The sequence below is a fragment of the Lampris incognitus genome, chromosome 6, assembly GCF_029633865.1.
Source record: "Lampris incognitus isolate fLamInc1 chromosome 6, fLamInc1.hap2, whole genome shotgun sequence".
Taxonomy (NCBI): domain Eukaryota; kingdom Metazoa; phylum Chordata; class Actinopteri; order Lampriformes; family Lampridae; genus Lampris; species Lampris incognitus.
In genome coordinates this window covers 33,208,307-33,233,900 of record NC_079216.1, presented here as the reverse complement: position 1 = coordinate 33,233,900, position 25,594 = coordinate 33,208,307, and the positions used below count along the sequence as shown (strand labels likewise).

The 25,594-nt window shown below is 42.2% G+C and overlaps 2 protein-coding genes across 2 annotated transcripts in view; one reads left to right on the top strand and one right to left on the bottom strand.

Moving 5' to 3' along the window:
- The window catches only part of cep290 (centrosomal protein 290), a 110,920-nt gene extending 100,031 nt beyond the window's left edge, over window positions 1-10,889 (bottom strand). Inside the window, exons 1-8 of the mRNA XM_056282384.1 lie at window positions 10,785-10,889; window positions 9,213-9,290; window positions 8,926-8,974; window positions 8,782-8,828; window positions 5,214-5,357; window positions 2,910-2,963; window positions 2,111-2,257; window positions 252-434 (exon numbers count right to left, since the gene is read on the bottom strand). Coding sequence (XP_056138359.1) covers window positions 252-434; window positions 2,111-2,257; window positions 2,910-2,963; window positions 5,214-5,357; window positions 8,782-8,828; window positions 8,926-8,974; window positions 9,213-9,290; window positions 10,785-10,889 — 807 coding nt within the window. The remainder of the gene's footprint in view (window positions 1-251; window positions 435-2,110; window positions 2,258-2,909; window positions 2,964-5,213; window positions 5,358-8,781; window positions 8,829-8,925; window positions 8,975-9,212; window positions 9,291-10,784) is intronic.
- A 652-nt stretch (window positions 10,890-11,541) lies between these two features.
- tmtc3 (transmembrane O-mannosyltransferase targeting cadherins 3) overlaps window positions 11,542-25,594 on the top strand; it is a 126,487-nt gene continuing 112,434 nt past the window's right edge. Inside the window, exons 1-2 of the mRNA XM_056281440.1 lie at window positions 11,542-11,650; window positions 12,396-12,609. Coding sequence (XP_056137415.1) covers window positions 12,421-12,609 — 189 coding nt within the window. The 5' untranslated portion in view covers window positions 11,542-11,650; window positions 12,396-12,420. The remainder of the gene's footprint in view (window positions 11,651-12,395; window positions 12,610-25,594) is intronic.

Below are 25,594 nucleotides of genomic sequence, written 5' to 3'. Positions count from 1 at the left end.
ACACACACACACACACACACACAGAGCACAGTATACAGCTGAGAATAACTATCTTCATCTCATATATATCAATTATGTGAAAGCATGGCAGGCAAATCACCAAGCGCTGTCGGCGGGTTTAGTGTGGCTCGGCACGATAATGAACTGTGCAAACCACCCAGAGAGGCAGGGTCACCCTCAGAGTACATTAATTCATAAATCACCTGGGGCAAAAATATTAAAGAGAAACATTTACCTGAGGGAACCTTTACCTGAAGCTTTGCAAGGTCTCTCTCATTCCTGAGCTGGTCCATGATAGAGTCTGTCTGCTGAACCACAATTTTCATCTTGTTGTATTCATCTGTCATCTTCTCCATCTCCTTGACTGACTCTTCAAGGCCTCTCTGCATGTGCTCATTCTGTGCCTTCAGGTGGAGGAGCTCGTCCTCCGCACGCTAACAAAAAGATTCAAGAGACTTTAGCCATTTGCACAGGTATAGAACAGTACAGTACAGATACATTGGGATTCTTGTGCGAAACTCACTGAGTCAGCTTTAAAAAGAAAAACAGGCAAAGAAAGGCGATTAAAAGAGCACCACCCTACATACACCCTATATAGAAATACACAGGATGAATAGATATGCACCAAAAACATTTAAAAAAAATACACACTACAAATTATTGTACAATAAAGTCTTGCACTATGAAGAAAAGATAAGATAGATAAGATAAGACACTTTGTCATTGTATACACATACAACGAAATTTCATTTGGTGACTCTCAGACCAGCAACACTAGACAAGGTAAATGATTAAAAACCAAGATAAAAATAAGGACAAACAACATTTAGTATAAACAAGTGAGGTAGTAAAAATAAGTGAGGTAGCAAAAATGATAAAGAGACAATAAAAGATAGTAGCGGCTTTAAAGTTCAAAATAGTGCATGGGACTATTGCATTTAGTTGTCTACATTGCAGCGGTTTTAGTATCAGTTAGTCCTCAGCAGCTATAGGCAGGTGTGTGTGTGTGTGGGGGGGCTTGATGGAGGCTACAGCTCTGGGGAAGAAGCTGTTCCTCAGCCTGTTAGTCCAAGTTTTGATGGTGTGGTATCTTTTCCCCGATGGCAAGGGAAAAAACAGACAGTGACCTGGGTGTGCTGTGTCTTTGCTGATGCTGCTGGCTTTCCTCTGTAGGCGGCCAGCATACAAAGCATCCAGGTCTGGGAGCACAGCTCCCACAATCCTCTGTGCTGTCTTTAATACCTGAGCCAAGTCCTTCCTATTCTCTGAACACACATGAACTGAACAGACCCTTTTACAGTTGGTAAACAGTGATCACGTGATTTCGTATGCGCGTGCATTTTGGCAGCAAAAAATTGACATTATTATTTGCGACCACACAATTGTATGCTATAACCTCTTATTTATGCTACAATATAACTTCTATTTGTTATGATAGCCACTTATGTAGTATTTATCCAGACTCATTTTATTGCGTGTAGCCACAATCTTCGCCTGTTTGCATTGAACGGTCTTTTCCCCGATGGAATGCAGTAGAAATTAATAGCTTTAGTTTTGCTAGACCTGTTCTGGCAACCCACAACACAACAAGATGACATTTTAAAAATGTAAATATCAATCGATCAGAAATCCACCAGCACTCTGCATTGACTGGAGATGGAGAAGTTGCCTCTTTTGCTGCCAAAATGCATGCGCATACTATGCGTGACGTAGGTCATAAAAGGGTCTATTATTGCAAAAAACAAAACAAACTAATGGACCAATGGACTGGGGAAAAACTCTGTATGACAGAGACCCAGCGATTGAGAGCGGGGTAAAGTAGTTGAATACTAAATCCCCGTCAATAAGGAGTGAGACTGTTGTGAGGTGTTAAGTGTCCATGGTGTGAATGAGGTAGGAGGTGTAGTATTTCCTTCCCGCCTTAATATCCTTTGCAATCATTCTGACAGTGGCTGGAAAAAAAGCTGTTGTGGATTTGTGCCTTGTGAGTGGCGATGCTCTCTGGTCTATGGTGTCTCAGATTCTATCCTGAGTTGTATCCTGAGGTGGAGTAAACCAATTTACCAGCCACAGGCAAAATACTCCAGCATTATAGCAGACTTCCACATACCTGAAGGTCATCCATGCACTGGTAGAGCTGACGGTTGGCTGTGTTGAGCTTCCTCTGGATCTCACCAATCTCCTCTCTGGAGGGAACTGGTTCCTTCTGGTCCAGCTCCCTGTGGTAGAAATCCACATCCTGTTGGAGCTGATCGTTCTGTTGTGCCACAGGGAGAATGAACTCAGATACAAAAGACAAGATTGACCCTGTATCACCAGAGATTGTTTATACACACCACATAATATTATAAGTACCTAATTTGGTTTATTTCACTCTATGCGCATGCACACGCACATGCACGCGCGCACACACACACACACGACCTCACATGCACAAAGAAGATAATTCACAACTGCATAGCAATAAACAGGACAATCTATATACTATATCTACACAAATGGCCCTTCTGCCTCACTTAAACCTTGAAACCTACTTTTTTTTAACAAATAATAAAATACAACCAAAGTTGATCCTAATTCTAAAAGCTACCAATATCATTAACATTGATTATTTACCCAACTACACTGGCTCTAACTCTTACCTTGCACTTAACCTTTTTTATCTATGGCGAGCAAACAGAAAAGAGGTGACAGAAAATTATAAAAATGAAGACATCCACATGGGGGAACAACAGTGAAAAGTGGACAATGGACAGTAAGTGGAATTACAGGGCATTTTTTGGGAAGACATGAATGCGGTTTCAAAATAGCCTAAAATCACCCACTGAAGCTACAGAGATGAATGGAGAGATAATTAAATAGGGCTTTATCATCTTCATAAAGTGGTAGAAACAAAACTGCTCACACACCTCTCTTTTCAGCTTCCTGATCTCATCTTCAGCCCTCTCTGCTCGTGCACTCAACTGGAGAGCAAAACAATAGAAAAGAAAAAGTATCAGATCTGGAAACTCAGTGTGCGGGTATTCATGTTAAGTGCATAAATGTGAATTGTCAAGTCCTGCCACACAATCATATTTAAAAAGACAATTTGCAAAGGTTTAATTCTAATTATAGTTGTGCAAGTAAGGTTGTATAGTTGTGTGCTGACAACATAATAAAATACCATAAAGTATTCAATGTACTTGTGAAGAATAACATCGTAAAAAACATGCATATATGTTAATAGTAATTAGAGTATTCCAAAATAGTAATTTCAGTAGTAATTTCAAAATAGTAATTCCAAAATAGTAATTTGAGTATTCCAAAATAGTAATTTGAGACTGTAATCAGGGTAATTCTTAGATAATGTATTACAATGAAGGTCCATCCATCCATTATCCAGACCGCTTATCCAACCCATTATCCAGATCACTTATCCTGCTCTCAGGGTCGCGGGGATGTTGGAGCCTATCCCATCAGTCATTGGGCGGCAGGCGGGGAGACACCCTGGACAGGCCGCCAGTGAATACATTTACACTGCATACACTGATGTATCATTATATTTTTTTCATCTCATCTCTCATCATCAGCCACTTCTCTGGGGTCGGGTCGCGGTGGCAGCAAGCTAAGTAGGGCACTTCAGACGTCCCTCTCCCCAGCAACGCCCTCCAGCTGCTCCCGGGGGATCCCAAGGCATTTCCATGCCAGATTGGCCATGTAGTCCCTCTGGTGAGTTCTGGGTCTACCCCGGGGTCTCCTCCCAGGTGGACGTGCCCAGAAAACCTCCAAAGGAAGGTGCCTAGGAGGCATCATAATCAGATGCCATAACCACCTCAACTGGCTCCTTTTGACACGAAGGAGCAGCGGCTGTACTCTGAACTCCCTCCGGATGTCCGAGCTCCTCACCCTATATCTAAGGCTTAGCCCAGACACCCTATGGAGGAAACTTATTTCAGTCACTTGTATTCACGATCTCACCCTTTCGGTCACTACCCAAAGCTCATGACCATATGTGAGGGTTGGAATGAAGACTGACTGGTAAATTGAGAGCTTTGCCTTCTGGCTCAGCTCCTTCTTCACCACAACATTCAGGCACAACGTCCGCATAACTGCTGATGCTGCACAAATCCGCATGTCAATCTCCTGCTCCATCCTACGCTCACTTGTGAACAAGACCCCGAAATACTTGAACTCCTTCACTTGAGGCAACAACTCATCCCCATCCCAGAGGAAGCAATCCACTATTTTCCGGTAGAGAACCATGGCCTCAGACTTGGAGGTGCTGACTCTCATCCCGGCCATTTCACACTCAGCTGCAAACCGCCCCAGTGCATGCTGGAGATCATGTTCTGATGAAGCCAACAAAACCACATCATCTGCGAAGAGCAGATATGCAATTCTGAGGTCCCCAAAGTGGACACACTCCTCACCTTGGCTGCGCCTTGACATCCTGTCCATGAATATTACAAACAGAATCGGAGACAAGGGACAACCTTGGCGGAGTCTGACACCCCCGAAAACATGTTTGACTTTGTGCCGAGAATGCATACACAGCTCTCACTTTGGTTATACAAGGACCGCATGGCTTGTAGCAACTACCCCAGTATCCCATACTCCCGCAGTACCCCCCACAGAGTGCCCCAGGGTACACGGTTGTAAGCCTTCTCCAATTCCACAAAACACATGTAGACTGGCTGGTCAAACTCCCATGACCCCCTCAGCACTTCCGCAAGGGTAAAGAGTTGGTCCGTTGTTCCACGACCAGGACGGAATCCACATTGTTCCTCCTGGATCTGAGGTTTGACAATCAGTCAGAGCCTCCTTTCCAGCACCCTAGAGTAGACTTTCCCTGGGAGGCTGAGCACTGTGATGCCCCAATAATTGGAGCATACCCTCCGGTCCCACTTGAGTTTTCATTTTACAAGTTGAAGAAATTTGTATTCATAACAGTTATGCACTCGAGATTTAATTTTACAAGTTGAAGAAAAATATACACCCTCCGGTGCATATTTTTCTTCAAATTGTAAAATGAAAACTCGAGTGCATAACTGTTATGAATACAAAACACATTTAGGTACAATATTTTTGTCTGTCTTATATCTGTAACAGTGGGTAAATGATCGAGTTACCAAAGAATCAACTTGTTTGACAATAATCTCCTTTATCCAACTAAAAAACCTGGTGCCTTCATGCTGCCACACCGAGCTGTTGAATTATTTAGGGTGAGCTCAAACCTCCTCGTTCGTTTTCTTTTCCTTGTTCATCTCCCTTTGTAGCTGGGAGTAGTCCTTCTCCCTCTGCTCCAGCTGGGTCTCAATGTGCCCAAGTTCCTCTCTCATAAAACGTGTGTCTCGTCCCGTGCCTGAACACTGAGCGACCTGGACAGGAAGGAAGGCAAACAAACATCTCCAATACAGAAAACACTCAGTCGTTCTTCATCTCTGTCTGCATATGACTCTAACTCTTGCAAGCGCTTTTTCATTGTGTCAAAAAAGCCTGAATAAAATATTATCATAAGGGGAAAAGCTTCCAAAAGTAAATAAAGACAAACAAAAGTAAAACAAAAAACAAAGTCCAACCATGTGAAATGGCCATGTGTAGAAGGAATTAGCTTCTAATCCTCTTAAGTGCTGTCTATAATTGGTCAGTGCACCCAATCTCCTTTGCATACAGGGATTCACTCTACCATAGGCTACGAGGGTAAGCACTGTTATTATTATTATTGTTGTCGTTGTTGTTGTTGTTGACTATAATGTAACAAGAACTGTGGACAACAGTTCAGCTGTATTTGGGGCACAATGGTAAACCAATGTCAACTGATTGTGGCCTTTCATGACTGTACTGATATTGAGTGTATAGGTATACACTACCGTTCAAAAGTTTGGGATCACCCAAACAATTTTGTGTGTTCCATGAAAAGTCACACTTATTCACCACCATATGTTGTGAAATGAATAGAAAATAGAGTCAAGACATTGACAAGGTTAGAAATAATGATTTGTATTTGAAATAAGATTTTTTTTACATCAAACTTTGCTTTCGTCAAAGAATCCTCCATTTGCAGCAATTACAGCATTGCAGACCTTTGGCATTCTAGCTGTTAATTTGTTGAGGTAATCTGGAGAAATTGCACCCCACGCTTCCAGAAGCAGCTCCCACAAGTTGGATTGGTTGGATGGGCACTTCTTTGAGCAGATTGAGTTTCTGGAGCATCACATTTGTGGGGTCAATTAAACGCTCAAAATGGCCGGAAAAAGAGAACTTTCATCTGAAACTCGACAGTCTATTCTTGTTCTTAGAAATGAAGGCTATTCCATGCGAGAAATTGCTAAGAAATTGAAGATTTCCTACACCGGTGTGTACTACTCCCTTCAGAGGACAGCACAAACAGGCTCTAACAGGTACTATTTAATGAAGATGCCAGTTGGGGACCTGTGAGGCGTCTGTTTCTCAAACTAGAGACTCTAATGTACTTATCTTCTTGCTCAGTTGTGCAACGCGGCCTCCCACTTCTTTTTCTACTCTGGTTAGAGCCTGTTTGTGCTGTCCTCTGAAGGGAGTAGTACACACCGGTGTAGGAAATCTTCAATTTCTTAGCAATTTCTCGCATGGAATAGCCTTCATTTCTAAGAACAAGAATAGACTGTCGAGTTTCAGATGAAAGTTCTCTTTTTCCGGCCATTTTGAGCGTTTAATTGACCCCACAAATGTGATGCTCCAGAAACTCAATCTGCTCAAAGAAGTGCCCATCCAACCAATCCAACTTGTGGGAGCTGCTTCTGGAAGCGTGGGGTGCAATTTCTCCAGATTACCTCAACAAATTAACAGCTAGAATGCCAAAGGTCTGCAATGCTGTAATTGCTGCAAATGGAGGATTCTTTGACGAAAGCAAAGTTTGATGTAAAAAAAATCTTATTTCAAATACAAATCATTATTTCTAACCTTGTCAATGTCTTGACTCTATTTTCTATTCATTTCACAACATATGGTGGTGAATAAGTGTGACTTTTCATGGAAAACACAAAATTGTTTGGGTGATCCCAAACTTTTGAACGGTAGTGTATGTGTTTCACTTTAAACACATGCAATGTCATGACCACCCACACACACAACAATGCACACAAATACAATGACCACCACCCAACAACATAAGCACCTTTAACAAATTCTAAAAAATATACACAATGTGACAACTTCCAACACACACGCACACACACACACACACACAGGCACACACACACACACACACACACACACACACACAACATAATAGTACACATAAGGCATCTAGAGTTATTCCATTCCAGCGTTCTTATTTGGCTTTTGTTCCAACACACAGCTTTACTATAAAAGTCGGGTTGTTGTGAAGCGTCTAGTGTGTTGGTGTTGTGTTCTGTCTGTCACGTCTAACTCTCAACCTTCACCGCTGGCTAGAAGAAATGCAAACAGGAGAGCCGAGCACGTAAGTCTCTCCCTGCCAGTACATAGCTTCTCCAACAGCAAGCCCTATGTAGTGCCTCCTCGTGGCGACACACGGTAACTGGGTACACCTTGGACCCTGGATGAACTACAAAGGACTCAGAGGAGGTCTGGCCCCTAGACGTGTGGTACACAGGCCCACCGGTATGTGGATATTCCCCGATGCCCATAAACCAGCCCCCAGCTATGGGTTAAATAGTGCCACTGCCTAGTGGATACCTCGGGAGAGGAATAGGCTACGGGAGTAAACCCGTACAGAAAATCAACGGCTACAGTGCTGTTGTTTTTTGTTTTTCTTGACCTTTTATATGTGTTTAAGTGGGAGAGTACTGCTGGCGTCATGTGTGGCTGCCACTTCTCCCTCTCGTAGCCCCCCCCCTTCCCATCCACCCCTGTAGGTCTGTGTTATGTTTATCTGTTGTCTTGTTTCACCCCGTTAATTGTAAAGCGACTTTGAGTGTTAGAAAAGTGCTATATAAGATTGATTGATTATTATTATTATAAAAAAAATATCGACCTCATTCATGCAAAATAAATCATCTGAGAAATCTTTACAGTCCCACCCTTCCTTTGATTGTGTACCTCTTATTCCAGCTAATGGTTGTAAGGGGCTGGAACCTACCACAGCATGGTTGGGGCAGAAGACAGGGAGACATGCCAGAACGGTTGCTAGACTATTGTATGCCCAGCAAAAAGAACAAGTACACTGCTTTCATGACTACAGGCAATTTAGAGTCTCCAATTCACGTAATATGCATGTCTTGTGATTGTGGGAGGAAACCAGGCTACATGGATGAGACCTATATAAACATGGGGAGCATGTAAACATTATACAGACAGGGTGGGATCAAAATCAGGAACCACCTTTTTTTAATTCTAAGATAGATCCATCCATCCCATCCATTATCCAAACCGCTTATCCTGCTCTCAGGGTCATGGGGGATGCTGGAGCCTATCCCAGCAGTCATTGGGTGGCAGGCGGAGAGACACCCTGGACAGGCTGCCAGATGTTACATATACTTAAAGGTATATAGGCATGCAGACGCAGATAAACCAGTTGACAGACAGATAAAAACACAGACGGAGAGACAGACATTGTTGGATAGACAGAGACAGGCACAGATAGATAGATAGATAGATAGATAGATAGATAGATAGATAGATAGATAGATAGATAGATAGATAGATAGATAGATAGATAGATAGATAGATAGATAGATAGATAGATAGATAGATAGATAGATAGATAGATAGATAGATAGATAGATAGATAGATAGATAGATAGATAGATAGATAGATAGATAGATTCTGAGGAGACTTGCCTCCAGCTCTTGTTCCAGTTTAGATGTCTTGGCGAGCAGTTCCTTTTCTACAAGATGAAAATTAGAATTAACAATGCAAATTCTGCTTTTTGTTAGCAAAAAACAATGACTAATTTTCACTTTTAAATTCATCTATACACTAACCAGTTTTTTCAAAGAGGTCATAGGCCAAAATTAGTTCCTGGTCCTTCTTCTGTTAGAGAGATGGAAAAAGGAAATTAAATCCCATAATAGGCTTGTGAGATTGATGACAGCATTTAATTCACTTTATATCCTCATATAGCATCAACTTGCTTTTGATTCTTGGTCTGCCAAAAACATTCTATTGGATGATATATTGGCTAGGGAGATTTGTGTATGCCAGACACTACACAATAAACAAACATACGAAATGGTTGTAAAACATATAACTTTATAGTAAGATAGAGCACCTTTAACAGGGCCTGAGACACTCTAAAGAGCTGGATCATTTTCTCCGGGGTTTTATTGTTTAGTTCCCATTCTTTCACCTGCATGGAACAATAATCAAACATTAAATATGAAACACTGACATGTATTATCATTTGGTTTATACATACTATATATTAATGTGTGTGTGTGTGTGTGTGTGTGTGTGTGTGTGTGTGTGTGTGTGTGTGTGTGTGTGTGTGTGTGTGTGTAATCTAGCTGTTTCCTATGACATCAGCACTGGTGCAAAAGAAGAATGAAAACATCACCACCACCACTGGAGAAAGGAGTGAAATCAAAATGACAGCAACATTTGGTGTATTTTCTTCTATTTCAGAAAGCAGTTTAAAGTCATACAATAAGCTTCTGAGGAGTAAGATTGTAACTCAACTCTGCTGCTTGATCCATGATGACAAAACAGCAACAAAAACATTTTCTTTTGTCCATATTGAATTCACAGCAATTGCACGTCACATAGTCATATATTTATATATACATGTGTTAAAAGAAACACTCAACAGTAGGGAAAGTGCTCAACAAATAAGGAGCAAAATAATCCAGTGAGTCAAGTAAATTCTTTATGAGACAGTACAAGCCTGTTTGTACTGTCTGAATTTACCTGACTCACTGGATTTCATATATATAAAACTTTGTTAAAAGAAACAATCAACAATAGGAAAAGTGTTCAACAAATAAGGAGCAAAATAATCCAGTGATTCAAGTAAATTCTTTATGAGACGGTACAAGCTTGTTTCATGCCATCATCAGCTGTCTACGAAACAAGCTTGTACTGCTATGTATTAAAAGTTTTTGTCCTACATTTATATATATATATATATATATATATATATATAGTATATAATTTATTTTTTTACACGGTGATACTGGTCGTGTGGCTTGGGTCCTGGACTGTTCCGGTGGCATTTGGACACCGCTTGGCATCCTCCTCATCATATATTCTTCATATATTTTATAATTTCATTATAATTCTGTTATCCTCTTTCAATTGTTGCATTCTGTAAATTGTGTAAACACAACATCCATTGTCCATCTTGAGAGAGAGATCCCTCCTCTGTTGCTCTCCCTGAGGTTTCTTTCTATTTTTTCTCCCTGTTAAAGTTTTTTTTTTCTTTTTTAGGGAGTTGTTCTTTATCCAATGCAAGGGTCTAAGGACAGGATGTTGTGTTGCTGAAAGCCCCTTGGGGCAAATTTGTAATTTGTGATATGGGGCTATACAAATACAATTGACTAGACTTGACTTGACTGATGTGCCTTGATGTGTCCATGTCAATAGTTTATTGTGAAAGGCTGGATGACAGTCATGCTGAATAATGTGCTTCAAGCACTTGCTGACAAAGGTGGCTGTTCCCACATAAATGAACAGAGCTGAAGCTGGTTATAGAAATTCTATGGTCCTTTTGGATAAAGTTGGTCAGCAAAACAAAGACAATGTAGACACATTTTCTTTTTGAAACGATGAAACCTATGATGGTTTAGGACATAGCAGAGTAAAAAAAAAAGTGCCTTCAAGAATGTTTAAGTAAGTATTGATTTACCGTTAGCAGCATATCAAAAAGCACGTCTGTTTGATTTTCTTCACTCTCAAGGAGCGTTGCTGGGTCAGCCATCATCACTTTGCTCCAGTCAAAAACGGCGGGCATCTTTGTAATAGTGTTTTTATGAGTTTACAAGTAACTGACAGAGCAGCGAAAGACTGTCTACTAGTTAGCCAGCAAGATGCTTAGATCATAGTCAGCTTTGCAGAATGTTATTAGCTCGGGGCTCCTTAACATTAGCGACACTTGAGAAACTTAACAGTTAACACTAGCCATCTCAACACTAGTTCACCTTTACAGTGAGAACCTTAAAAGTAATTCACACGCTTATTTACATTCACTCAAGTTAACTTTAGCCACATCTCGTTATCAAGTAATCTTTAACAAAGTGTTGCACCATGATCTGTTCTACACTCAAATCCAATTGCTCAATCATTTTCAATAAAATGGCGACAAAAGTAGATAATTCAAGATGCTTGACTGCTTATTGATTCCAGCATCTCACATCCGTAACACTTTCGTAGCCGGGGCGCTCTGGCTGTTACGTAGTTACCGATAAAAACAGTCGTAGAGCGTTTTGTATATATGTATCCGGTTGTCGTAAACGACCGTAAAATACCGTTTCACGCAACGTTATTAGGTTGTTATTGGAGACGACATTTTGGGCAAAAGATTGCCAACAAAGTCGATCCACAATTGTATGCTTGTTTAAAACGCCGACAGGCTCTGATTTATAAACAACATTTGGTTTTAACCTTACAAACGCGAATACTGTAACGAACGGATTTCAACTTTGCACCGGAAGTGGTCGTGGTCGAATGGTTAGACCTGCAAGTGGACTGTCGCTCGCCGAATCGTGCCCTAACGTATGTCTTGAATTCCCAGTTTTTGTTATCAATTCCATTTACTACTAGCTCAGTTAGCCATGTCAATAGTTAAACATTCACTACTAATTGACGATAACTGGCCATTAAGTTATCAGGATAAAATATTGGTGTGCATCTAGCTTAAGTAATTAGCTGCTAAAGTAGCACTATGCAGTCGTTACAGAATCTGCCAACCTGTTTTGTTTAATGTAGTTAATGCCATATTACACACTTTCTTTATGTGATATATTAGCTAGTTACCTCCGATGGCCCATGGCTTTGCTTCTTAACGTATGAACGTCCGAGAGTGAGGTTTTAAGTTGGCTAACGGTTAAATGCTTAGCCAATTTTAACGTCTGTCTCATAAGTCTGGCAAAGTTTAGACAAGTTCACCTATAAATTAACCACACCGACGATTTGAAGTTGGATTGATGGTTCACTTGCAAACAAACAACTTAGGTCCAGTAAGATAGACGACATAGGTGGTAAATTTGGAGACAGGACAGTTGACAGAGGTCTCGCATCAGCTGCCTGAATGGCTTCTGCTTCTGTCAGCATGGGGGAAATGATAGAGGAATGCAGTAATTTTCAAATTCCCAAAATTTGTAAAAGAAAAAAAAATATTGGTTGCTCTGAATCAAGTTTAGATTTGTGTTAAACTTCAATATAGAGCCACAACACACATACATCTTAACAGCGTCAGCTAATATTGTTAATCAGTCACCTGTTTGCTGATTTTGGACAGTGATCAATGAAGCCTTTGGTCTGCGATGGCCGTCGTGTCATGGAAGGAAATCTTGCTTTTGACTGGACTGGTGGTGGGATGTTACTGGAATAGCCTGTCATGTGGCTTTGTCTTTGATGATGTCTCGGCAATACTGGATAATAAGGACCTGCGCCCCTCAACCCCATTGCGCAACCTGTTTCACAATGACTTCTGGGGGACTCCCATGGCTGAGGTAAATACTGTCCAATAATAATAATAATAATACAACTTTTATTTATATAGCACGTTTCAAAACAAAGTTACAACGTGCTGTCATGTCCCTGTGCCTTACCAGTGCAGGCTAAATTATCCTACTTTTTACAAATTATATTGTTTTTGAAAAAAAGATTGAAATTGTGGACATTAAGCAGTTTTATTAACATGTTAGACCATTATGCGAAATTTGAATCTGTCGTCTCTAACTCGTCAAAAATTCAAAAGTGGCTTCCAGCAGTGATGTAAATAGGTACGAGTCCTGTGTCTCTTACACATTAAAATCTGAAACTCTCTATCAACATGTCCAAGGGACACACCCTATTTTTTCCCCTGATAATGCTACATTTTGAAAAATAAATCCATGTTGAAATCATGGAAATAAACGATGGTAACATCACCACCGGTCACCATTTTAAAACCGTCCCATGTTCAATCATTGAGACACACTACATTAGCTGCAACAAGCTTGCCACACAGATTTTATTTCAACAATCAAGGCTACAAACTTGGTATTCAAGTTCAACTTTATTATCATGTATTGGAATAAAATGAATTATTATGTTCTGGCTCTCTCTGCCTTAACATAAGGACACAAGAACACCCCCCCCCAAAAAAAACAAAACAAAACAAAACACTACAGACTTACATAGACTATGTATACATGAAGTCAGTCATACATTATATACACAATATAGAAAAGTACATGATAATGCAACAATGTAAGATGCATATGGGTGCATCAGCTGTTCAGCAACCTGACTGCCTGTGGAAAGAAACTATTATTACTGAGATGGGTGGTGTGTGATTTGATGCTTAGGTAAAATTTTTTAGATGGAAGGAGCGAGAACAGAACATGAACGGGGTGGCTGGTGTCCTTAACACTTTTTTGGGCTTTCCTTTTGCAGTGATTGGTGTAAATATGAAGTTGTGGTAGTTCCATGCCAATGATTTTTGCTTCTGTCTTAGCAGTCCTTTGAAGCACTTCGCAGTCCTGAGCAGTCAGGTTGCCAAACCACACTTTGATACAGCCTGTCAAGACACTCTTGATGGGACTACGATAAAAGTTCATAAGAGTTTTGGTATGAGTATCAAAACTCTTGAGACACCTCAGAAAATAGTCTCTGCTGTGCCTTCCCGAGGATGCAATTGGTGTTGAGAGACCATGTGAGGGTGTCTGTGATGTGTAAACCGAGAAATTTAAAACTGTCCACAATTTCAACAGATGACCCCATTGATGGAAATGAAAATATGATTTTCTCTGATCTTTCTAATGTTAACAATGATTTATTTTGTCTTATTGACATTTGGAGAGAGGTTATCATGGCACCATATGGTTAAATCTTATACTTCCCTCCTATAGGCCCTCTCATCACGGTCACTTATCAGTTCAGTTACTGTGGTGCCATCTGAATTTAATGATGCTGGATTGTCATATTTAGCAACACACTCATGTGTAAACAGACTGTACAGTAGAGGACTGAGACAACAGCCCTGAGGCGTGCCGGTCCTAAGAACTAATGTAGATGAGTATTTGTTACCTATTTTCTCAGTAGTGGACCTGCCTATCAGGAAATGAAATAGCCATTTACAGATAGAGTTGTCCAGACCAAGACCTCTGAGTTTCAACACCAGTTTAAATGGTACAATTATATTAAAAGCAGAGCAGTAAACAACATTCTGACATTTGTATTTTTCTTTTCAAGGTGTACTAAAGCAGTATGCAGAGAAAGTGGGATAGCGTTAGGGATGGGTACCGTTCACATTTGAACCGATACGGTACTGGTACCGGTACTTGGAATTCGGTACCGGTACGCAACGATACCTTTTTTCGGTACTTTTTCTTTTTTGTAATTTCATTAGTAAAGAAAAAAGAAGTCAAAATTTTTTAATTTAACACATTTACTGCCGCAGGATCTCTGCTTGTTGGCTCGCCAACGCCGCCTGCTGGCCCGTTAGGTTATCCACAGAGACCTGGAGGGGCTGGACCCGATTCTGGAGATCCCTCACAGTGACAGAGGCCGCCTCTAGCTGCCAGGTGTGGGAATTGGGTCAGTTGGACCTGTTCGATGAGAGCTGCTCGAACCGGACTGGTCGGTACGCTCTCTGTGCCGGCTGGGGTCGTCATGGCAAGTTCGTACTGTTAGGGTTTGTGGGAGATCCCAAGCGCGCGACACCAGGCAGAGGTAGAATTCGCCGAAACTGGCGTACTTTATTAATAGTTCATACAAAGGTCAACACGGAATGACAAGGAGTAACTAGGAAGCAGGAAACCCAAAATGAACCGAAATGTCCCTTTAAGGTCCACCAAGAAAAACACACACGGCAACGAAAAGAGCCCAGTAATCCGCTTCGCGGGTAGTCCCAACAAACAGAGAAAATGGTAAATCCACGGGCTGAGAAAATACACATGGTAGTCCATGGGCCAGACGATATTTCGGTACACTCAAGGTGGCAAAACTTACTTATAATTTTTGAAAGGATCCATGTCTGTAGGTGATATTTTGGTATGATAACCATTCCTGAGTGGCAGCTGTATCACAGTTATCAGCTCATGAAGTTAACCACCCGCTAAACTAAATTGCATTTTAGACGCTGGTGCATATCCTGGTTTAGCCTCATGGTCAGGACATTTTTCAATGTTCTATAATATTGTCTTTGGTATCATTTTAAAGGGGACCTTCTTAGCTTTCATTCAAGCCCTGTTGTGGATATTTCTCACAAATATAGAGGTCACTTGAGCTCTTCAACCCGTCAATAACACACATCTTTTTGCAATTTTCGCCTAAACTATATACTTTCTTTTAGCCCTGTGGCATCTAGGAATATCAGGGACACAAAACACAAACACTGGAATACTCACAGGACTGTAAAGATTCAGGAAATGTATAATATACCCATACTATTGCATTGTGTGAGGTGATTGTGAGCCTTAAATGAGAACTAGACCAAAGCCAGTTAGGTCACAAACTGGTCTCTATACATTTGTTTAAATACACAATCAAAATACATGATAAAAAGGAATACCATAGTGAGGTAATGAACTATTTCAATATTTTAAACAACATTGACATTTACATATACTTAGTCAATGATACATGTAATCCCATATCATTAGTGGGTATATGGAATGGTAATGGGTAGGGTAATGGGTATATGTGAATATGGTTACATTATTGTTATCAAGCTCTGGGTAACCAAGTCCAGAATCAACATCCTGTGCATCAATAGACTACTACCACAGTAATACCATCAGAATCATCACACTGTCATTCATCAAACTGCTCGTTTCTCTCATCATCTGACTCCCCAAGTTCAAAGTCCAGTTCTGGACCATCCTTCTGTTTTTGGTTACTGCAGGTCTGTAACCTGCACATGTCTGTGCATGGAAGTCCATTTGACAGGCACATGCAGCTTGGCATTTTGCATGAATGCACACACTTGCATGTTAACATTTCCAAGACCACATCTGGTGCAGGTGGGGAGCGCATCCAGTAAATGGCCAGCTTGCCTTCATTGTCTGTCCATCTATACTCAGTAGGGCTTGGCACCACAGGGTTAGCCTGCAGACAGCACTTCCATATTGCTGCCTGATAGTTGGCTCGTTGAACATGCATAAAGAGACAGTCTCTACATGGTGGCAGCTGGCTGGACTCAACCTCTCCCCTTTTGGTGCAGAAGAGCTGGTAACGCAGTTTGTTCACCTCAGCAGTGCTGCTATTAGCAACATACATCCGACAGGTGAACTGCTCAATTTTCTGGAACAGCTCATCACTCACATTCCATGTCTGTCCCAGTTGACTAAAAGTCTCTTGGCAGGAAGTGTGCTTTCTCACTATCTTCAGGGCATTCAGCTTCCCTCGACCAGCGAATGCACTGACAGTGTCGCAGCCTGTGAAGGCATGTAAGCCAATTAGGCTGTCACAGATGCTGTCTCCAAGTGAACTTGCCAGTTTGGTGATGTCGACAAACCGTGTGCGGTTCTGAGTCCCACACTTCTGGTAGATGGGACAGGTGATGTCCTTCTGGAAGCCAAGACAAAGCACCATGACATCAGTGTCCTCAGCTGTGATGATAACTGACTTTGAGCCCGCATTTGCTGCATGCAATGCATGCAGGAGCAGACGGGTGTCAGCTTCTTCATGTGTGGAGTGCAGTTCTGCTGCTTCCTCACACCCATCTTCTGTCAACTTGTAGCAGGTTTCCTCACAGGTCATGTACAACACCTTGCCATGCAGCATAGCTCTGTATCGTGGGAGTTTCCACTCTTCCACCAGAAGCTTGATGAGACTGGTCTTGTTGGAGGAACTGCACAGAAATTTTCTCCACTGCTGGACGTGGTGTCCCCCTGCAAGATTCTTGTACTGGAGAGTGATGTCTCCACCCCGGTTCAGTCGTTCAGCATCTTTGATCGAAGTCTGGTGATAGACATCAAAAACAACATCAATCCTCCCACTCTGTGCTCCCTCATGGAGGACCTGGGTCAAGGCTGACTCTGCCACCTGTGCAAAGGTTTTGTTGTTGCCATTCATTTTTTGGACCAGGCTCATCCCATCAATGATGGAAGTAGATGGGATTGGGATGTCTTCTGCAGGAGATACATTCTTTTCAAGCTCTCTGGCAAGTGCAGCCTTGTTTGTTTTTCGTAAGGACCCATCAGCATTTGCCAGTGCCCATGGTAGTGGGCCCAATGGGTAGGCAAGGACATCCTTCAGATTCACCTTCCTGCTTTCAGCCACCAGGATCATGTGACTGAAAAGGTTTCTATCTGCCTTCAGAACCACATCCTGTGCTTTCTTTCCATGAGCTTGTTTTGTGCTGACATTGGAGAATGTTTTCAGACTTTGCTTGGTCATCTTGTCGTGGAATTTCACAGGTGGTGGGTCTGCATCTAACCTTGTTTGCTGGAATGCTTGGTAGGCCTCTTCTCCTTTCTCAAGAGCTCTCAAGAGATCTATGGTCACATCAGGTGTTGCCATGTTGCCAGTGGAGAGGCTAACCAAATCAATCTCATCAGGGGACATAGGATTGAGCCAGTTATTCTCCATAAGGTCCATGAGAGACTGGACATCTGCTTCATCTCTCTTGATCCTTGGACTCTGTAGATCTGGATGAGACCATTTGCACCTGCCTTGACCTGTCAGGTCTCTCAGCTGTCTGACGTACATGCTTCTATACTCAGCTGTGAGATAATATTTGGTCACAGCTCCTGGCTTCAAGCTGAATCCCTTTGTCCCTCCAGCTGTTTGGGTGTCTTTGTTCACCGTTTCTTCTATAGCTTGGTCAACAGGGATTCGGCCAAAGGGATTGGTGGAGCCCAGTTGGACTGAGAAGCCTCCTTCCATGAATTCTGTGTACACATCTGGGTGTGTGATGGGCAGCTCAGACATCTGGGCGTAGTAGTAGGGGAGGTAGCGTGCATAATTCATCCTGTCATAAGCAAAGCACCATGGGATCATTGCTCGAATGCTAGCCAAGTGTAGCATCCAGTCTCCCTCTCTGGATGCTCGGATGAGCCCCAACAAGATTTCAACCATGTCCAAATAGGACATCCAGAAGTTCGAGAGGCTGCCGTTTCCACCTCTAAGGAACTCACGGTAGACTTCAAATAGATCCATGATGCGTGTACAAGAGCTGTTCTCGAGGACCTCCTTCAAAGCATGTTGTGAGACTTCTTTCCCAAGGCTGTCAATGGTCTTCAGTGTCTCATTCAGGTGAACCATGTCATTCCTGTGAGTTTCTTCCAACCAGGACAGGAAACCATTCAAGGTCAGTCGCATGAGAGCCTCATACAGGAAGGAGCTTGTGTAGTCGCACTGCCCTGTTGTACTTGCGGCCATCCATAACACCAGCAATTGAGCCTTCTGCAATCATGCCAGACTCAATGCAGAGGTCTTTGAGTCCAGCATCTTGGAAACGCTTTCCTATTATTGCCAGCAGTGTGCAAATGGTGTGGAATACCCCAAGCCTAACGATGATATCATGGAACTTGTCATGGTGTTTCCATGTGATCTCGACAGCCTTCGCATACAGGGCTTGGTCAAAGACACAGACAATCTTCCTCAGGCCTAAGCACTGCATGATGCTCAGTGACTGGTTAAGCACCTCGTTGACAGTAGACATTTGTGTCGCTGGAGCATTGATGGTAGGCAGATAGCCTATATTGTCGGGGATGACCGTCATCTCTCCTCGAGTCAGGATGTTGAAGCCTGTCCAGCTGCTGACTGACTGTTCTTCTTGTTGTGACATGCGTGCTAGGGTCCAAAGAAGGTTTTTCTCTCTGGCAAGCTTAGTATTGGCTGCAGTATCGGCATCTGACTTTTTGCTTTGTGGTGGCCCTACCCGTTGTCCAGCATTGTAAGTTGGTAACATTGGTGGGGGTCCATCAATGCTTCTCTTCTTTGTTTTGGGAACAGTGGGCATGGGTTGGACAGGAAGTGGGTTGACTGGCTTTGCTTGCACAGCAATCCCATTGACTCTGTGAGATGTTCCCTCACCACTGACAGTTTCTTCAAGACGGTCGATATTGTCCCAGGCTAAAGTTGTGAATATGCCAGGATGGATGTTAGCTGGAAGGGCAATGCCACTCCCTGATGATGAGAGTTTCTGGAGACACAGGGCAGTGTTGATCTCTTCCATCTGTGAATAGGACACACTGTGACCAAGTCGGTTGAGGATGTTTATCAACTCTACATTTCCTGTCAACGATTTGACACTGAATGGCAGAACAATGTGCTTGGAAGGCTTGGTATTTCCACATGTCACTGCATATACTATGTCATGGCCAAATGACTGCAGAAGGCACTGCACTCTCTGGGATGCATGATCAGGATCATTTGAGCCTGTGAGTAGAGAGTACAGGAAGATAATGAGCGACTCTGGAATGGTAGGACATTCTGCTTCTGGTTTGACTTCAGGCGGCCAGGGTTGAGGAACATCTTGGCTTTTAATGTCTGCTCTCAATTTGATGGCTGCTTTGGCTATAACATTTTGTGCACTGACACTTTTCAGGGTCTGCAGCTCCCTTTTGAGAGACTGATTTTCTTTGGCAAGTTCCCTCATGGACAAGTTATCGGGATAGAGGAGGAATTTTCCTTTCTCATCAGGGAATATCTGCAAGGCTCCAGCAAACTCACTCTCCAGGTTTCGCCTTATGTGCTTCTTGGTTGATTCCTTGACTTGGGCAATGCCTTGGGAGTTCATTGAAGCTACCAGTCTAGAAGAAAGATCAGTCATTGTCATCACTTGAGGATTGCCAAAAAGCTCCATCCTGATGAAGAGGAACAGCTCATTGTATGCCTTATTCACAGCAGCTTCATACTGGGCTGCAGCATCATCATCTTCATTGCTGGCAACCTCTCCTTTGGAAACCTCTTCTTTGGTGTAAAGTCTATAGCATGACCTGTGGTAGTGCCCTTCAGCTGCTACAAGGTCTCTACTCACAATGGCAAGGATTCTGCTGTCCCTTTTCTTTGTGGCTGCACTCCTGATCTTTGCATCAGCTCGCAGTTCTCGACACTGCACCAGTACTTCTCTCGTATTCTGTCTCTTGGAATATTTGCTGTTTTTCTGACAAAATATGCACTCTGCATCATAAGTCCTAGATGTACTTGGAGCATGTCGAGCTACTCTCTTAGATTGTTTATCTTCAGCAGAGACACAACTTTTCTTTTCTTTTGCAAGGAGGCCATTAAGAATTTGCTTCATAGTGAAGATACTGCGATGCTTACTGTGGAATCTGTCCCTCAGGAATGTCTTTTGCCAGTTTCAAAACTGGTGCATGATTTGGTATCTGAGCTGCCCTGAGCAGAGTTCTCCATGAGTCGACACTTTGTAGTGAAACCAGCTTACCTGTATCATCAGAACAGTGGATAATGCACTCCACCCGTGGGCGCTTTGGTATTGGGTAAAAACTTGCTTGTTCACCAGTGGCCATATTCAGTCAGTTTTCACCTGCCACATACAAACAAATACATGTAACTTAGGTGTATGAACACTACTAAAACAAAGTTTACTTTGCTTCACCAGCGTCATATTACCATTATTTATCTTACATAGCCACAAATAGATACATTACCTAGTTGCTATGCAACAGCTGTATTTTGTCCACATGAGGCCGCTAAAATCAACACAAGATGAAAGTTCCTCGTAGCCATTTTAACTAATCATATTAACATATACATTAAAAGAACATGCTAACATTATGGGAAATTAGCTTACAATCTTCTCCAGAGTGAGACAAGAAGATAGATACCAGTTTCCTCTATATGTGTTTAGTAGAAAGCTATCTGGCTGCACGTTAGCCTAGCTTAGCACAATGAATGGAAGTACACAGTACTGGTTATCCTTGGTTGTTGGCCAACTAAGAACTGTCCCAGAGTTTAAGCTAGGCTAATCAGTACAAGGGGTGTTGAAATGCTATATTTGTAAAAATCTGGTTAAATACACAATCGTGAGAGGCACAGAAACAGGTTTCCTGAAAGAAAAATGAAATAGCTGCTCATTTGGAAAGGTTATCATGTATTATTTTACTTCTGTTAGTGTACCAAATAAAATGGCACCAGTGAAGTTGTGTCGCCTTGGGTGATATCGATATCTGGTCTGACCCATGGACTAACTGGCTTTGGTCTAGTTAGTTTCTTAGTAATAATGCCCTTCTAATTTAAGGTTCACAATCACCTCACACAATGAAATAGTATGGGTATATTATACATTTCCTGAATCTTTACAGTCCTGTGAGTATTCCAGTTTTTGTGTTTTGTGTCCCTGACATTCCTGGATGCCACAGGGCTAAAAGAAAGTATATAGTTTAGGCGAACATTGCAGAAAGATGTGTGTTATTGACGGGTTGAAGAGCTCAAGTGACCTCTATATTTGTGAGAAATATCCACAACAGGGCTTGAATGAAAGCTAAGAAGGTCCCCTTTAAAATGATACCAAAGACAATATTATAGAACATTGAAAAATGTCCTGACCATGAGGCTAAACCAGGATATGCACCAGCGTCTAAAATGCAATTTACTTTAGGGGGTGGTTAACTTCATGAGCTGATAACTGTGATACAGCTGCCACTCAGGAATGGTTATCATACCAAAATATCATCTACAGACATGGATCCTTTCAAAAATTATAATTAAGTTTTGCCACCTTGAGTGTACCGAAATAGGAAATTTTGGGCTCTGGCCCATGGAGGGAAGAGTAGCCACCTCACCGAGACGGTTACGGCCCGAACTGGCAACGGGTGCTGGGAGACCAGCAAATTTAAGCCCAGCCCTGACGACTAAGCCCAGCCCTGACGACTAAGCCCAGCCCTGACGAGCTGATTGGCTGCCGGCGCGGGGTGGGCGAGCCGTAACAACGTTAGTGCTAACGTTAGCTTCTTTAGCTTTATCAAAGATGTAGGTACACTCTTCAGCATGTAAATAAATTCTGTGCTTCACCAAGTGTGTCCTCAGGTTCGAGGTATTGCCATGGCCAGCCTTGCATGCTTGGTGACATATACTGCATTGAGCTTTGCCTTGGTCGATTTGAGTAAAGTGTAGCCATACTTTAGACCACTTGCGAGACGCCATCGCTAATCTGTGTGTGAAAGCATCCGGTCAATTTTCAAAATAATACCCGATCGTTGTTTTTTTTTAAAAATCTTTATTACACAATTACCGAAATTAGGTACCGTTTCACTTTATTTGAATAGGTACTCGGTAGTACCGACCTAATTCGGTCGGTACCTAAAAAGTACCGAATATCGGTACCCATCCCTAGATAGCGTTATCTACAGATGTTAGAACAGTAAGCAAACTAATGGGTCAAGGATAACGGGAATGTTACATTTATATGATATAAGCAATCTTTCTAGGCACTATAATACTATAATAATAACAGGTCAAAACAACAGGTCAGTAGTCATTGAGGCAAGAGACAGGTGTTTTCTAAGGTACAGGCACAATAGTGATCTTCTTAAAACACAGTGGAACCACACACAATGACAGGAACAGGTTAAAAATGTCAGTAAAAACCTGAGATAGCTGAGTGTAACATGCCTTGAGAGCACGAGAAGGGATGCCGTCTGTGCCAGCAGCTTTACAAGCCTTAATCTTTTAAAAAGTGTGACTCACATCAACCTCTGTCACCAGTAGATTGACTTAATTGAGATAAATAAAGTTGTCTGAATCTGAATCTAATTGGGTGGGCACTGTGCTGCTGTCAATGGGTCCAAAACGTGAGCTTCAAAGTGGCCATAAAAGTTATTAAGCTTATCTGAGAGAGACGCAGAGTTGTTGATAGGTACACTGGGTTTATATTTATAGTCCCCTAATCACCTGCAGCCCGCTCCACATGCAAGTCACAGCTGCTTTAGTTATGTTCCAGTTTGTCCCTATATTGTCTTTTAGCGGCTTTGATGGCTCTCTTTAAGTAATACCTGGATTTTTTGTAGCATTCCTTGTCCCCTGGTTTAAAAGCAGTGGTACGCTCCCTCAACCTCAGTCAAATGTCGCTGTTAATCCAGGGATTCTGGTTGGGGTAGGAGCGAATAGTCCATACTGAGATACAGTTATCCATTAAGATAGCCAGTGATTGATTCAGCATACTCATCCAAACTTGAGGCTGAATCCTTAAAGATTGACCAGTCTGTTGATTCATAACATCTCCAAAGTTTGGATTTTTGTTCTTTAGTCCAGCACTTTACTGTCTTCCCAGTGGGCTGCGTGCACTTCACTTTGTGCTTGTAGGCAGGAAGCAAGACACTGACAGGTGGTTGGATTTCCCAAAGTGAGGTTGTGGGATAGACCTGCCTTGATTCTGGAGTAACCATGGTCGAGAGTCTTATTGTCTCTGGTTAGTAGGCAGGTGACATGTTGGTAAAAATTTGGTAGTACAGATTTCAGGTTATAATGGTTAAAGTCCCCCACCACAATTGAAATTACCTCAGAGTGCAAGTTCTCCTGCCTGCTAATGGTTTCATACAGTTCACCCAGCGCCAGCGGTACGTAAACAGCAGTTATCAACATGTAGAGGAATTCCCTCGGGAGACAGAATGGTCTGCACCTTATTGTTAGTTGTTCTGACACTGGCGAACAGGACTGAGAGACAATGTCCACGTCAGTGCATCATACACTACCGTTCAAAAGTTTGGGATCACCCAAACAATTTTGTGTTTTCCATGAAAAGTCACACTTATTCACCACCATATGTTGTGAAATGAATAGAAAATAGAGTCAAGACATTGACAAGGTTAGAAATAATGATTTGTATTTGAAATAAGATTTTTTTTACATCAAACTTTGCTTTCGTCAAAGAATCCTCCATTTGCAGCAATTACAGCATTGCAGACCTTTGGCATTCTAGCTGTTAATTTGTTGAGGTAATCTGGAGAAAGTGCACCCCACACTTCCAGAAGCAGCTCCCACAAGTTGGATTGGTTGGATGGGCACTTCTTTGAGCAGATTGAGTTTCTGGAGCATCACATTTGTGGGGTCAATTAAACGCTCAAAATGGCCAGAAAAAGAGAACTTTCATCTGAAACTCGACAGTCTATTCTTGTTCTTAGAAATGAAGGCTATTCCATGCGAGAAATTGCTAAGAAATTGAAGATTTCCTACACCGGTGTGTACTACTCCCTTCAGAGGACAGCACAAACAGGCTCTAACAGGTACTATTTAATGAAGATGCCAGTTGGGGACCTGTGAGGCGTCTGTTTCTCAAACTAGAGACTCTAATGTACTTATCTTCTTGCTCAGTTGTGCAACGCGGCCTCCCACTTCTTTTTCTACTCTGGTTAGAGCCTGTTTGTGCTGTCCTCTGAAGGGAGTAGTACACACCGGTGTAGGAAATCTTCAATTTCTTAGCAATTTCTCGCATGGAATAGCCTTCATTTCTAAGAACAAGAATAGACTGTCGAGTTTCAGATGAAAGTTCTCTTTTTCTGGCCATTTTGAGCGTTTAATTGACCCCACAAATGTGATGCTCCAGAAACTCAATCTGCTCAAAGAAGTGCCCATCCAACCAATCCAACTTGTGGGAGCTGCTTCTGGAAGCGTGGGGTGCACTTTCTCCAGATTACCTCAACAAATTAACAGCTAGAATGCCAAAGGTCTGCAATGCTGTAATTGCTGCAAATGGAGGATTCTTTGACGAAAGCAAAGTTTGATGTAAAAAAAATCTTATTTCAAATACAAATCATTATTTCTAACCTTGTCAATGTCTTGACTCTATTTTCTATTCATTTCACAACATATGGTGGTGAATAAGTGTGACTTTTCATGGAAAACACAAAATTGTTTGGGTGATCCCAAACTTTTGAACGGTAGTGTATATTGTCAATAAAGAAGCATACAACACCTCCCTTTACCTTGCCAGTAGTTATCATGGAACGGTCATGTGATGCAAAGAAAAACCCTCTGGTTGTATAGTCCTATCAGGTGTATTAGGGCCCATCCAAGTCGCTGTGAAGCAGAACACAATAGTTGTCCATGTCCCTTTGTGAGCTGATTCGGCAATGAATTTCATCTAGCTTGTTGTCGAGGGACTGGACGTTAGAAAGCAGTATGCAGGGAATCAAGGGCCGGGTAGGATACCGTCATAGCCTCACTAGGGCGCCACCTCATTTACCTCGCCTCTGGCAGCGCTGTCTGTAGCCATTACTCCATGGTGGTACTTGTTTGTTGTAGGTAATCTCTTTTAGCAAGTCCCATGGGTTCCAGCTATTGGGAATGTCTAATCTTGTGTCCAGTAAAGTCTGGCAATCATAGTTAATTGTGCAAGATGAGTTTTGTACAACAAAAGTGACACATAACACAAATACAAACCACAAGGCAAGAGCAGCTCATAGCGAATCACCACAGTACGGCGCCATCTTGGGTCTCATCAAGAGACCATAGCCATATGTCGAGCCATTGTATTACTGCGCTGGCAAGCGCAAATGGGGAAACCCCTGTGACTTTTCGAGCCCCTAGAGCCGACGTATC